The sequence below is a fragment of the Egretta garzetta genome, unplaced genomic scaffold, assembly GCF_000687185.1.
Source record: "Egretta garzetta isolate BGI_Z169 unplaced genomic scaffold, ASM68718v1 scaffold256, whole genome shotgun sequence".
NCBI classification, from domain to species: Eukaryota; Metazoa; Chordata; class Aves; order Pelecaniformes; family Ardeidae; genus Egretta; species Egretta garzetta.
The window spans coordinates 2296957-2310786 of record NW_009260073.1 but is presented as its reverse complement, the minus strand read 5'-3'; the positions used below and the strand labels follow the sequence as shown (position 1 = coordinate 2310786).

Here is a 13830-nt window from a genome sequence, read left to right as displayed (position 1 = left end):
CCATATCCCCCATAGGCAGCAGCGGCGGCGGCGGCAGCAGCGTTCTTCTGTAGCGTGGCTATCGTTGCCGTCGTCGCGGCAGGCGCCGCAAATGGCACATAACTTGTCCCATAAACCCCGGCGGCGGGGATCCGCTGCACGTTGGGAGCCATGGTGTAGACTGGCGTGATGGGGCGGCCCTGGAAGGAAAGCACTGGGTTCAGACCTCAAAAAAAGTGCTTAAATTGCTGTAATATCCCGTTTCCACACCCTGAACTGCAAACCCCCTAGAAGGGAAGGTGGTAAGAGGAGGGTAGGCAGTGCGTGCCCTGTTGAATGAGAGTTATGCCATCATGGGGGGCCGTTCCCTCCCTACCAGATTTGGGTCCCCCATAGGGGGAGAGCATCTGTCCAAAGTACAGATGTCTAAGACAGGTCAGCTGAATGGCAGGGCTGTTGGGCGCTGTAACATCCTCGACAGCATCTCCTGAACGGGAGCAGGGCAAGAGGCCAAGATTTCCCCCCACCCTGGGAGGGCAGAGCAGGACGTATGGGAAGCAGGATGTATGGGAAGTGAGACTTACATGCTGAACTCACCTGGAAGGGGGGGGGCGTTGAGACGGCCGGGATTACAGCTGGCGCCGGGGGGTGACCAGACACATCAGGTGCATTAGAAGAGGGTTTCCAGGACCTCATCTCAAAGAGCTCTCCCTCCTGGCTGCACTAGCTCTCCCATGGTGGTCCTGTATGCTGGTGGGGGGCCTGGGGCACCCCCGCCCTCACCAATGGCAGGGATGGCCACTAGGAGAGACCAGACACATCAGGTGCATTAGAAGAGGGTTTCCAGGACCTCATCTCAAAGAGCTCTCCCTCCTGGCTGCACTAGCTCTCCCATGGTGGTCCTGTATGCTGGTGGGGGACCTGGGGCACCTCTGCCCTCCCCACGTGTGGGAGCACTGTGGCTGATGCACAGTGATGGGCTCGGTGCTGCCTGTTCTGCCCAGTATTTCCCCCCCACTCCCATCACAGCTGTCCCAGGGCCAGAGCCCTGCTGCAGACCAGGAGCTGCGACACAGATTTACACAGCCCCTTCTGACCACTGCTGTCCTCCCTACTGGCCATGAATGTGACCTGAGCACAGGGACAGATGGGAGTGCATACTGTCTCCATGGGGTCCCTGCTCCAGCCATTGAGATCAAGGGATGTATAGCTGCCATAGGCAGAGCTGCTATGGGAAAGAAAAGTGTGATTCGTACTGCAGAAGTTGCAGGCAGCAGCTGGTCCAGTCTATACGCCATCCTTTGGCCAACCCTGCAAAATATCAGCTCATTTACTATTGTGCATTTCCCAGGCCTAACTTGGCTAAATATGTTTATCCCATCCTTCTACTACAGAATCAATCTGTTTAATGACACTAAAAAAGAAATTGCTCTTTAGAGAATTCTCCCTTGAGCCAAAATTGGACAGTGCAAAGTAATTAGAGCTATGGTCTTCCAAATAAAGGGAAAACACTCCAGTCAGAATGATGGTGTTCAGAGATGGTAAGTTTGTACATGGTCCAAAATGGAGCTTCATGGTGCTGCTTAGGGAAGAAATGCTCTTTGCTGAACATTCCCAATAATCACAATAATTGGACGTGAGCTGGCAATGTGCATTTTCAGCCCAGAAAGCCAGTCATACCCTGGGCTGCATCAAAAGAAGCATGGTCAGAAGGTCAAGGGAGGTGACTCTCCTCTTCTCTGCTCTGGTGAGACCTCACCTGGAGCACTGGGTACAGCTCTGGAGTCCCCAGTACAAGAAAGGCATGGACCTGTTGGAGCGGGTCCAGAGGAGGGCCATGAGAATAATCAGAGGGCTGGAGCACCTCTCCTATGAAGAAAGGCTGAAGGAGTTGGGGTTGTTCAGCTTTGACAAGAGCAGGCTCCAGGGACACCTTATTGTGGCCTTTCAGTACTTAAAGGGGGCTTATAAGAAAGATAGAGACAGACTTTTTACCAAGGCCTGTAGTGACAGGACAAAGAGTAACAGTTCTAAACTGAAAGAGGGTAGACTTAGATTGAATATAAGGAAGAAATTCTTTACTGTGAGGATGGTGAGACACTAGAACAGGTTGCCCAGAGAAGTTGTGGATGCCCCATCACTGGATGTATTCAGGGTTCGATGGGCCTTTGAGCAACCTGACCTAGTGAAAGATGTCTCTGCCCATGGCAGTGGTGTTGGACTTTGAAGGTTCCCTCCAACCCAAACCACCCTATAATTCTGTGATGCTACAATTTCCGTCATTGCCTTACAGTGCACACTTCAGCGTTGAGCTCTTGAGACTTTCAGCAGTGAGGTTATTCACAAGGAAAACAGAATAATCAATAAGTGATGGTGATGTTGACATCTATGGGAGATGCAGCCAGTAAATCAGAAATTAAGCCAAATACACACATGGATTTCTTTCACTGGGATGAAACTTTCCAATGTGGAAGTGTGCAGTCCTGCCTGTGGAGAGGACAGGTGCCAGCAAGTGGTACTCTCATTTTGATCCTGGAGACTGCAATAAGGGATCTGATCAGATATCTTTCAGGCAGACATGTTTCCACCTCCAGTGATCTACCGCTGTTTCCTCAAGCAGAGACCTCCACCCATGAGCTTTTCCAGTTCTCCTTCTACACCAAGTCCACCTGGTCAGTTCAAACCAGTTTTATCACTCGTTCAGATAACCTGGATAATTTCTCACCGATGCAAAGACAGAGAGCTCATGTGTTCTGTTCTGCAGTAACTTCTGGCAGAAAAGCAGTAACAGGCAGCTGGGGTATTGGGGTGACCTCTCAGAAGTTTTCCAGCCATTTGCAAAGAAATGAGCTTTAAGGTTTTTCTAAATGGTAGGAAACTTTGCAGAGCTGGTACATCTCTAATCCTCCATTCTGGTAATGTGCTTTCAGGGTCAGACTCTTGTAATAACAGAGAGAAGTCTTGCATGTGGTACCTCTTACTAGATCATCTGATCTGGTAGGGCGAAATGGGCCAGGTGCTCCTGTGCTCAGAGGCTCTGCTGGAACCATGCGAGAGGAGAAGAGCGGATAAAGAAATCTGAATCTCAACATGCTTCAAGTGTAGAAACATTTCGACTTGAGCTTCAGGCTTGTGCTTGGCAGTCGAAATGAATTACAGCCATCGCTAATAGGCGTGCATTTCAAAGTCTGCTTTTCAAGCATCCTTTAGCACTGCCTGGAATTCCTGAAGTATTTTTACAAACATGCATAGTGGTAATATTTTCTGATTGTGAGTGGGTAGTTTTCTCAGAAAGTCTGATCTTCCTTTGGAAACAGCCCTAATGTTAACAGCCTTCCTTTGTCTCCAGACCTCTTCTTCTCACATTGTCTCTCAGCTGTTACGAAGAACTCTTCACAGCCTTCATTAGATGCAAGCTGTAGTTTCCACGGACAGTATGGAGCATGTTTTGGGAAACCACTGCAGCTCTATTATTAAACACCACTTAGGTCTTGCAGTTACAATTTACTTGGAGAGAGGAATGAGGAGATGACCTGAGGACTTCTGCGAGAGGGTTTGGTCCCACCACCTGCAAGGACCATCTTCCTCAGGCTGCTTTTCCAAATAAAAAAATATCTCTGAACAGGATCCTGAAGAATTGCAGGGCTTCAACCTTCATCCTGTTGACCTGGGAAGGGCAAGGGCTGGATACTCAGCTGAGGATGTGGCAGAAAGGGGTGATCCCGACTCTTGGGCTGGCTCCCTGCAGCCCAGCGCTGCTGAGAGGTCTCCTGCAGGTTACTGTGTGGCTGCAAGCCGGACCCCGAGGGCTCCCTGCATCAATCCTTCCCCATGCTGCTGATGGTGATGGAGGAGCTTGCCTCAGCCAGGGACTCCTCTGCAACGGGGAAGCCCCAGATCCTTTTCCCAGCTTCATAGCACTGGAGAAATATGAACTGAGCAGGCGAGAGCTCAGACTTGGCTGGAAATCCAGGGTGGGAACCACTCAGGGTGAAATTAGCAGTGAAGAAATTAAAAGAGAGGAAGATTGCTCTTAGTCACCATGCTCTGGTGCACATGACTAGGTGGAGAGGAAAGTCTGCTTCCTCCAGAGGAGGTGGACATAGCTTCAGCCCTTTTTCCTTTGGTCTGAAGAGCTCCCAGACATTTGTGTCCCCTGTCCTGCTGCATGCCTGTTGTTAGCAGAAAGCCTGGCCAGGGCTAGGAGGCATCTGGCACAGGGGAGCACTGAGCCCCAGCCCGGGGGCTGTCTCCACTGCCGCAGTGGTGGGCTGGAGGGGTGCCCCCACCCCTGACATGGAGCTCGGAGCGGGGGTTCGCCTGCCACCTCTGCTTTCCTCCCTTCATTGCACATACTAACCTGCACCGGGCTTAATGGCCACAGGATTGACCGCAGGTAGCTCCAAGTTGGGTACCAGCTCGTATCCTTTCTCCTGCTGTTTTCCTTTGCCTTCGTGGTACCTGCTGTAGATGCCACGGCCGGCGGAGTAGCCCCCCAGGTAGGAGCCCCTGGGGCCCGGGGCTCTGTTGCCAGCTGCACCTCGCCCTCTGCCGCGTATGCTGCCTGCTTATGATAACGACACAGAAAAGGGTGGTGAATAACAGAGAGCAACAGCCCCATGGGGGCATGAACAGCCCCAGGCTGAGACCGGTAGGCATGTGCTTAGAAATGAGGCAGCTGAAGTTAGTTTGATCTGAGTCTTAATGACTTTGCTTATGAAAACAGAAGAGTTTGGCCTTAGAAGCCCCCATTAAGACTACGCTGGTTTTGCTCTTGATGTTTCTGACCATACATGAACTGCTTATTTACACTGATGCAACTCTCGTGGCCAGTGTTTTGGGTATAACATACTCAGCGGAGAGAGAGGGGCTCCTCCAGGGGTGACTTCTATGCAGTAGGAACAGCTTCTGCTCTCAGCTGTCCTCCAGAGGAGACCCAGCCTCTCAGCGGCTGTGATGGGACCCTGCAGAGGTGGCCAGAAGTTGCACCTGGCCGTTAACCAACTTTATCCCACCATCGCATATATTTTTACTCGTGGTGTTTGTTTTCTCTGCTATTTTATTAGTAGTGTGAATATATCCCATCTCCAAGAATATTGCCTTTATTTATCTTAGTGACTCCACGCACGTTACGACAATACTTTGGACACAGCGGTATTAATGCACTCTGTGAGCAGTAGTGATGCACTCTGTGATGGCCTAATTGAATACTTAGGCTGTCAGTAAATTCCTTTGTAGTTCATTGCAAGTACAAATCTGGAAATTGAGAAGAAGCTGAAATTCTTGATCAAGTTTCTTGGTTTACGTGGGTGCTTTAAGAATATATTCATGCTAAACTGCCTGTTATATGGAAATAGACATTAAATTTCAGGAAACTACAAATTCTTTAAGTACAGGATAATTGTAATTATAACAGCAGTTACCGCTGCTAGGGGTTTTTTTACAAATAACTAATTTTCTTAATTTTTAATGACGGTGATAACTAATTAAAGTACACATAATAAAATAATTATTTTGCACTCACAATATTCCTTCTGCTCATAATTCTCAAAAGACTTTATAAAGGACACAGAACTATGGTCTTTTTAATGCAGAGGGCAAATGACACCTGGAGAGCTCCCAACTGAGGCTTCCCCTGACACCCGTTCAGGAGAAGGCACAGGGAGCACTCTGTCACAGTCCCTAATACTTTGGATCCACCTCTTTGGAAAGAGGCATCAGAAGCTGGAGTCCTTGGTCTTGCTCAGACTCAGTACAGCACTCATAAAGACCAGATCCCTCTCTTTCCCATGCTGTGCTCAGTCCATTAGCTCATTCCTAACCATAGTTTTGATGCCTCCCTCATACTAGCCTATACATTAGCAATTATTTATAGATAAATACACTCTGCATAGTCATAAATTAAAATGAGACCGAACAGAAATATGGTGTTTAAGGGTGTTTAAGAAAAAAGTGTGAAGCCCCAGATGTCCTTTGACTCAGGCAGACCTTGGGTTGCACCAGCCTGAGACCAAACCTGCCCATCACATCCCCTAATTGTGCTTACTAACCTTTCACAAAGTAATCTCTGTTGGGCCCGATCAAGGCATTGTATGGATATCCATAATACGCTAGTGTGTATGGATCACAAGAGTAAACATAATTAGGTTGCTGAGTTACTTCGGGCGTTGCTGCGGCCCCTCCTTTTGCTGCTTTCTGGTAGCGAGTGTATTGCTCCTTGTCTACTGGCTTGGCCAAGGTAACCTCCAAGCACGAGCCTTCCAGTTCAACACCATTAAGATTGTTCATGGCATGAATGGCATCTTCCCTGGTTGTAAAGTGCACAAAGGCATAATCACGTATTTTCTTCACCCGCTCTACACAGCCAGGGTTAAACTGCCCAAAGACCTTTTTAATGGTGTCCTCTGTGGTCTCAATCATTAAATTCCTCACATAGAGGATTTTAACAGTCTCCATGACATCTTCATCCACATCTATCTCTGGTTCCGCCCAGTCAACAGCAATTTGGTGTCCCCACAGCTGGATCCTTCCCGGCATGAGTTTCCTCCTGGCCATTGCTGCTGCTCGATGGCTCTCATACTCCACAAAGGCGAAGCCTCTGTTCTTCATCTTGTCTGCAGCACTGGCATACACGATGACATCCAGCACGCCTTCTGTCACCTTGGCGATCTCTTCCAGGATCTCCTCTCTCTTCTTCATCTTGGGAATGCCTCCGATGAAGAGCCGGCAGTTATCCACACTGCAGCACACACCCAGCAGCCTGCCGGGACGGATTTCGTAGTTGTTCAGCTCTCTGACGGCACGCTTTGCCTCGTGCTTTTGTGTGTACATCACGAAGGCATAGCCGCGGTTCTTCCCATCAAAGTCCATCATCAGACGCATTTCATAGATGCGGCCAATAGACTCGAACACAGGGACGAGCTCATCTTCGTAGACATCACGGGGGATTTTGCCCACAAAGACTTCACAGCCACGAGGAGGGTGCAGGCCCTCCCAGCCGGGAGGAGGGCCTCCGTACTTGCGTTGCCCATTCTCCTGGATCATGCTATATCCAGTGCGCTCCATGAGGGCCAGCAGAGCTGCCTCATTGGGTGCACCAGCAACGCCTTCAGGGACTTTCGTGGTAGCCACATTGGAGGAATCGTTGCTCATCCTTGCAGTGGAGTCCTCAGCAGTCATGGTGTCAAACTCATTCACAGCCTGATAAAACCTGGGGAAAGGAAGAAGGAGGACACTTGTTAGAAGCTGTCAGCTACCACCAGAATCCCACTCCTCTCTTGTCTTCCTGCAGTTGTTCTGCAAGTTAGTTTTTCAAACTTGGACTAAGGCTGCAGAAAAGCAGACAAATGAGCTATACCAGCCTCAGCATTTATATTGCAGGGGGAGAGCATCCTGGATGTAGGCAGAGCCCCTCTTTAAGGAGGGTGTGAGGATCACAGAATCACAGAATGGCAGGGGTTGGAAGGGACCTTGGGAGATCATCTAGTCCAACCCTCCCGCTAAAGCAAGTTCACCCAGAGCAGGTTGCACAGGACATCATCCAGGCGGGCTTTGAATATCTCCAGAGAAGGAGACTCCACAACCCCCCTGGGCAGCCTGTTCCAGTGCTCTGTCCACATGTCCATACCACCCCAGCACCGAGAACTGCTGCCACAGGAGGCTGAAGTCGCATGAAGGGATGCTACCAAGCACCTCAAAACCTTGAGACCCTAGGGAGGCTTGTCTCCTTTTTGAATGGGTAAGAAGGAGATGGCATGGGATTGGGAAAGGGAAGGTACTGCTATGGAGCCAGTGGTTCCCACCTCCAGAGCCCTCTCCGCCCTCTGAGTCATAACTTAGTTAATCCATCTACTCCTGAACAGCGCAAGTGCCAGGTGCCATACTTCACGGTGAAAGATGGCGAATGCATGAGAAGCGCCAGGCATGGGTCCCATTTGATGACAACCTCTTGCTCCTCTAGGCCTTCACAACAACAGTTGAGTAGGAAATAATAAATATGCTTTAACATTGGGGGACCAATTCTTGTTCTCTCATGCAAAGGGTGATCTGGCAAGCTCCTGAGTTTCCTGCTGCTTGTGGTACAATCTCTGACATGTTTGTCTCTTCTGTTATTACAACAGAACTTCAAAAAAGCTGAGGAGAATCACTCCCTTATGACAGGCAGCTTGCTTTAGAGCAATTGGACAGCACAGACCTGCAAGCCAACTAGGGGAAGGCAAATCTCTGAAACCTTATTCTTCATTTAAACACAGGCAGATGGGGGAAATGAAGATGTACAGGAGCAGATGACAATGCTAATGACTACAACTGCAAAAGAGTGGGCTTCCTCTCTGAGCACAGTTAAATAAGACACTGAGACTCTAAGAGTAGTTAATTAATTGACTTTTAAAACTGGAAAGGACCATCAGACCATTTAATATGAGTGATTACATATGACATGAACCATTGCATTTTATTTTTATTGGTACATTGACTCCTGTAGCATTTACCTGAGTAAATCATACCTTCCAGTAGGACCTTGATTTTAAGGTAACAAAGAGCTGAAGACCCTACCACTTCCCTTTATGTCTTATTTGCTAATCACTCCCTCAGACAAGCAAGCGTGCCATATTTCTTATGAGAATTTGTCTGGCTTTTGCTTCCAGCTAGGATTACTTGTTAAACCTTTCTCTGATAGATTAAAGAGTCTTTCAAGACCTCTGCTTTTGCGTTATGATGACATCTCAGTTGTGTAACCAAGACACAACTCTGTCTTTTTAATAAAACTTACAGGCTGAACTCCTGAATTCCTTCACAATCAGTCATTTTTCACCTAAAATAGTTTTTGTGGCTCTTTCAACAGTTCTGTAGAGTTTCAGACTTTTTCACCCTTGCTATATACAGGCATGAAGATCATCCCTCTTACTTCTCCCCATGTCTCTGTATTGCCAAGGCCTGTTTCTCCACACCTTCTCACTAGCAAACCATGTGGAGTTTTTTTTGTCAGTTCTAACCCCAAATCCTTTCCAGAAGCACCACTCACTGGGTGGCAGGCATGCCTTGTGTTTATTACTCCCAAATGCCACAACCTTGCGTTCAGCCCTACCCAACTGACTTTTGAGTAAATCCCATCTACTGAGTGCCACAGAATTGGCTCCTCCTCATTGTTTTTTACAACTCCATCAGCCTTTGCATCATCCACAAATTTATTTGCCATGGTTTGCATTCATGACCAGTTTGTTGATGGAACTATCATCAAAACCCCCTGCCTCCCCCAGTTAAAACAAAACCCCCCTCCCCCCCCCCCCCCCCCCCCCACACCTTCCCATAGGAAACTCTGCAAACCCCATAAGAATCTGGGTTTGAGAGGCTTATTTTCCAAAAAAAAGGACAAAGCTTCCACCATACTTATTTATTCTACATACTCATGTTATTCAGTGGGACATAGGTTTCTCTCTGTCCCCCCAGGACTGATATATACCCTTCGTTAGAACGATCTGGCCATTTTCAGTGCATTGGTTACCATGCAGGCAAGTCTTTCACTAGTACAGTAGACCCAAGTCCACAGAAATATGGGTGTAGAATTTAGGCAACTAAGTCCAATTTGTATGGTCCTCAAAACCCATTTAAATCCTAGTAACCTTAGAACCTCACAGCTCAGATTTTTTTCAGTAAAGCTCTGAGCTGCCCAGAATTGTACTAGAGATGTATCCAGAGATGCCTCTGTCCCAGCCAGGGCAAACACCACTGTGCTCAGCTCCTAAATGGGTTTGGGATTGGGAAACCAGACCTCTCAGCCTTGGTCTATGGTAAGGTCTGATCCTGCAGGTGTGTTTGGGTCACAGGTGTTGCATGCTGATGCTTCTGAGCCATTTTAATTTAAAAATATGGAGAGCAGAGGGGGAGGCAGAGAAGATGGAGGGCAGTAACAGTGATGCTGATGTCCAAGCAGTACTTAGAAAACATAATTTCTCTGAAGACATGTCTTTCACGGAATAGCATCAGTTTTAATAGCTTCTTGCTTTAAATGGTTGCTGATAAACATGTTTCTCCCAGATTCAAATGTTCCCCCTTTTTAAATTGTCAGTCAGACATTTTCATTTTACTCCTGGGAATTATTTGTCATAACTGAAAAGATTAAAGCAGAGAAAAACATTTTCATTTTTCGCTTGGCAATTTTTTCCTAAAAATTTCCCAGAATGAAAGCCAATCTTGTTAAACAAACACATTAGTGGGGAATAATCATTACCTTCACACGGGCCACCTATTGGTAAGTGAATTACTTATCGCCCCAGGTTTGGGTAAGTTTAGAAATGAGTCATTGCCACCCCTTTTAGGTCAGCTTACAAACTAAAAGTCTCTGTATTCTGTTATCTGCAGGGCTCAGTGGCTGGGGCTATAGGCTAGAAAGCTGCAGATGGGCACCGGGACTGTGGAGAGAGGAGAGATGGAGCAAAGCCTCCCCTGCCCACCAGAAACAAGCTGGTAAACCAGTGGCCATCCAGGAACTGGCATGTTCTCCAGCACTTTGCACTGCACCAGCAGGATGATTTCTAGTATTAGAAGTTGTCCTTGAAACTGCTGCTAAGAACTGATGGCCACCTTTGCTGCAAACACTACTTTACACAGTGTGTGATAGTGAATAATTAAAAATTTTTTGTGAACCTAAAATGCATTTTATCCCTACGTGATTTACAGGGAACCAAGATTCACGATCAAAGGTATTTAATTTTTTCTGTGCAGCTCCATAGAGCTGGGTTTCCTAAGTAGATACTACCTAAGACAATTATAGAGCCCATGTAGTCCTACTTGATGCAGCTAACACACACTTAACAGCGTTCACTGCCACATGACACAGTCAACACCTTCACCAAGTTCAGATATCTTCCTTGATGAGAAAAAAACCTTCAGGTGTGTCTGGTCCGAGCACTCTCTCCTCCTGTTGTTACCACCTTACAAAATGGGCTGCTGGCACAAAACCTATTCCTGTCAAAAAGCAATCACTATCAAGAAAATTGTTTTCAGAATTACCTATTCCCGAAGCGTTCAGTCCTTCTGGTGCAATTTTTAGCCCACAGTAAACTGGTTGTGAAAACTTGCTGCCATGTGTTGTAGGTGTACGCAGGGCAGGAGCTAATACTGTGGGTGTAGTGGGCTGAATAACGCCGGACTGATTTCAGTACATCCACCACGTGTGATTAATGCCAGAAGAGGCAAAAGTTTAAGCTGCATTAAAATGTAGCATCTTGTGAAATGTAGGTGCTTGATTTCTAGTCTCTGAAGGAGGAAGGTACATCTGATCTTGATGGCAAAGATTCATAACAGAGAAAGAGATAAAAATACTAATTCCTAATGAAAAAGGGTATGCTTTGGAGACAACTAAGTTTTAAATGACTAATTATCAGGACTGAAACAAGACTGGCTTCTTTGCTGCTCAGAAAAATCATTTCAAATCAAGCCTGCTTGATTTTTCAGTGCCATGTTAGATGGAGCCAGGCTTGCAAGCCCTTCGGTTCAGTGCCTCTGCTCCAAGGACCCTCCTCGGTGCAGGTGAACTCTCAGATGTACACGTGTCACTGAAACCATCCAAATTTCACTTCCCCTTGCTTACGAAACTCCTTTCCCACTGCCAATTGGGCGGGTGTAAATAGTTCTTGCCCTAAACATTAACTACCTTCTTTTTAACCTATCATTTTTTTGCATCACAGCTCAGGATATTAAATGGGAAACTTACTGGGTTGGCAATGACTGGCCTAAAGCAACTGTGAGCAGGCTGATTAACCAAGGCAGATCTTTTATTAAACAGGAATACCATGCCTTCATTAACAACAATGTGAGGCCAAACGCTGGTGTCCCTTGTGCAGGGGCAAAGGCAGCTCGGACCCCAGCCCACAGTCCCTATAGCTTCTTATCCCCGGGCTTGCCCGGCGCTGGGCAGTGCCCTGTGAAATTATGTGGCCACCTGCTCCTCTGTTGATCCTGGCGTGGTAAACCAGGCTTTTACAAACACGGGGACACAGTCGGTGTCCTTGCGGCAGCGACCACGTGTCCACCCCACTCACGTGCTCCTATGAAATGGGGTTGTTTATGTTTGCGCTTAATTCACCCCTCCAGTTTTGTGTTACGGAGACTTCGTGGCATCACGTGGCCTTCTGCGGGCCACACAGCCCCCGGCAGTCACATAGCACGGGGACGGGTGCCGGCACCACGGCAGGCAGCAGGAGAGCCCGGGGAGACCTGGAGGGGGTGGGGACACCCGTGCCCCGGCTGCAGACCCCGGACGGTACAAAATCCTGCTGAGCTGACATGGCGGTGCCCTCACAGACACCGCACGGCCGCCTGCTCGCCTCGAGAAACTGCCGCAGTTTCGCGTTTTAAGCCACAGCTGCTGCAGAGGGAAGGTCGGTTGCTGAAATTTTGACTAAATACACCCTGTTGACAGACGGAAATAGCAGCTACTGGTTTAAATGTGACCTTCCTAGTTTTTTCGTTGAAATAATAAGGGCAAGTGGTAATCCTGGTACTGACATTGAGCGGCAGCTCTGGAAGCATGGCTGCCGCTAAAGCTCTTTATCTTTAAAAGCTGACTCTTTTCTCATGGCAACTCTAGATACATGAAATGTATATAACAACAACAGCAGCAGCTTACTAATAACTGTATAACTTTATCACAAACGTCAGATACCCACAGAAACGCTCTCGCTGAAAACCCAGTTTGCCTGTTTACAGATTTATTGGCTGAACAGAACAAATGCAGAGGCCACGCCAGCACTGCTTCAAGTGTCATGTGCAAGTTACCTCCCCTTTTGAAGGTAACTATGAGATCATTATACATCAGTTTTCTTTTTCTTGGCAAGACTGTCACTCCTTTCTTACGATTTATTTGCATAAATGAGCTGAGTGAAGCTGGTGTCTTTGGGGCTGTTGACCAAAGCTGAGCCATGGCGTGCCCAAAATGCAGGGCCCAGCCTAGCAGTCCTGCGACTGCAGCTGCAGCAGGGACCCAGGGTGCAAGGTGCTCCCTCCCAAACTAATGGTGGAACAGAAAGTCCCACCTCTTTTATGAACGTGTCTAATGTAGCCACCGGCCCTGCAAGCACTCGCTGCCATCCCGTGTGCTTCCCGGCAGAAGGCTTTGCCCTCTGTTTGCAATCAGCTCAGGGGACATGCTGCTGGAAGCGGTGTCCATGGGTCCTCTCCATACAGAGTGCAGACAGAGGCCAGGAAGGCAACAGGTGCGGTGAAAAAAGGGTCCCATCTTTGGCAAAAAATGCATGCAAAGACTTTGCCTGACTCCAAATTAATTTGTATTTCAAGTGTCAAAGGCCAGTCCTCGGTGTGGTTTTCAACAGGAGTTGGACCACAGCTTGGTTCCCTGCCTGCTGTCGCTAATGAAATGAAAACGTCTGAAGTTGAATCTTGTGGTGGGTCAGTGCAAGAGGGAGTGCAGCATTTCAGCACTGCTTTTTGGCTAGGGACCTTTTGTGAAAGTCTTTCATACAGGAAAGGGAAGGCTACTAGGGATGGATGATGTCTTCAGACTTTTAATGAAAAAAGCAATACCTGAGGCCAACAGGCTCTGAAAATGTCTGCAGTCTGTCAGACACATTGCTTTACCTGCAGCTGAACTGGGTGAAGGAGTTGCCCCAGGCTAGGATAAATGATGTGAAAAGGTGGATTTTCTTAACTTGATCATTTTGGCAAAACTCTGTGAAGAAAGTGGTGAACTGCATCAGCAGACCTGAAGGGGCAGGAACATCTGCTGGCAAGAGACTTGATGAGTAGCTTGTGATGAGCAGCTTGGGAGAGTAATCTAATAGATCAGATCAATGCTAGTTATTGACAGTGATGTGTCTGTTAGCCTGCTGCCAG

General features: G+C 47.8%; 1 protein-coding gene across 1 annotated transcript in view; it reads right to left on the bottom strand.

Moving 5' to 3' along the window:
- The window catches only part of RBM47 (RNA binding motif protein 47), an 84278-nt gene that overhangs the window by 6172 nt on the left and 64276 nt on the right, over positions 1 to 13830 (bottom strand). Inside the window, exons 3-6 of the mRNA XM_035896736.1 lie at positions 6030 to 7189; positions 4340 to 4546; positions 704 to 780; positions 69 to 179 (exon numbers count right to left, since the gene is read on the bottom strand). Of these exons, the coding sequence (XP_035752629.1) occupies positions 69 to 179; positions 704 to 780; positions 4340 to 4546; positions 6030 to 7189 (1555 nt within the window). The remainder of the gene's footprint in view (positions 1 to 68; positions 180 to 703; positions 781 to 4339; positions 4547 to 6029; positions 7190 to 13830) is intronic.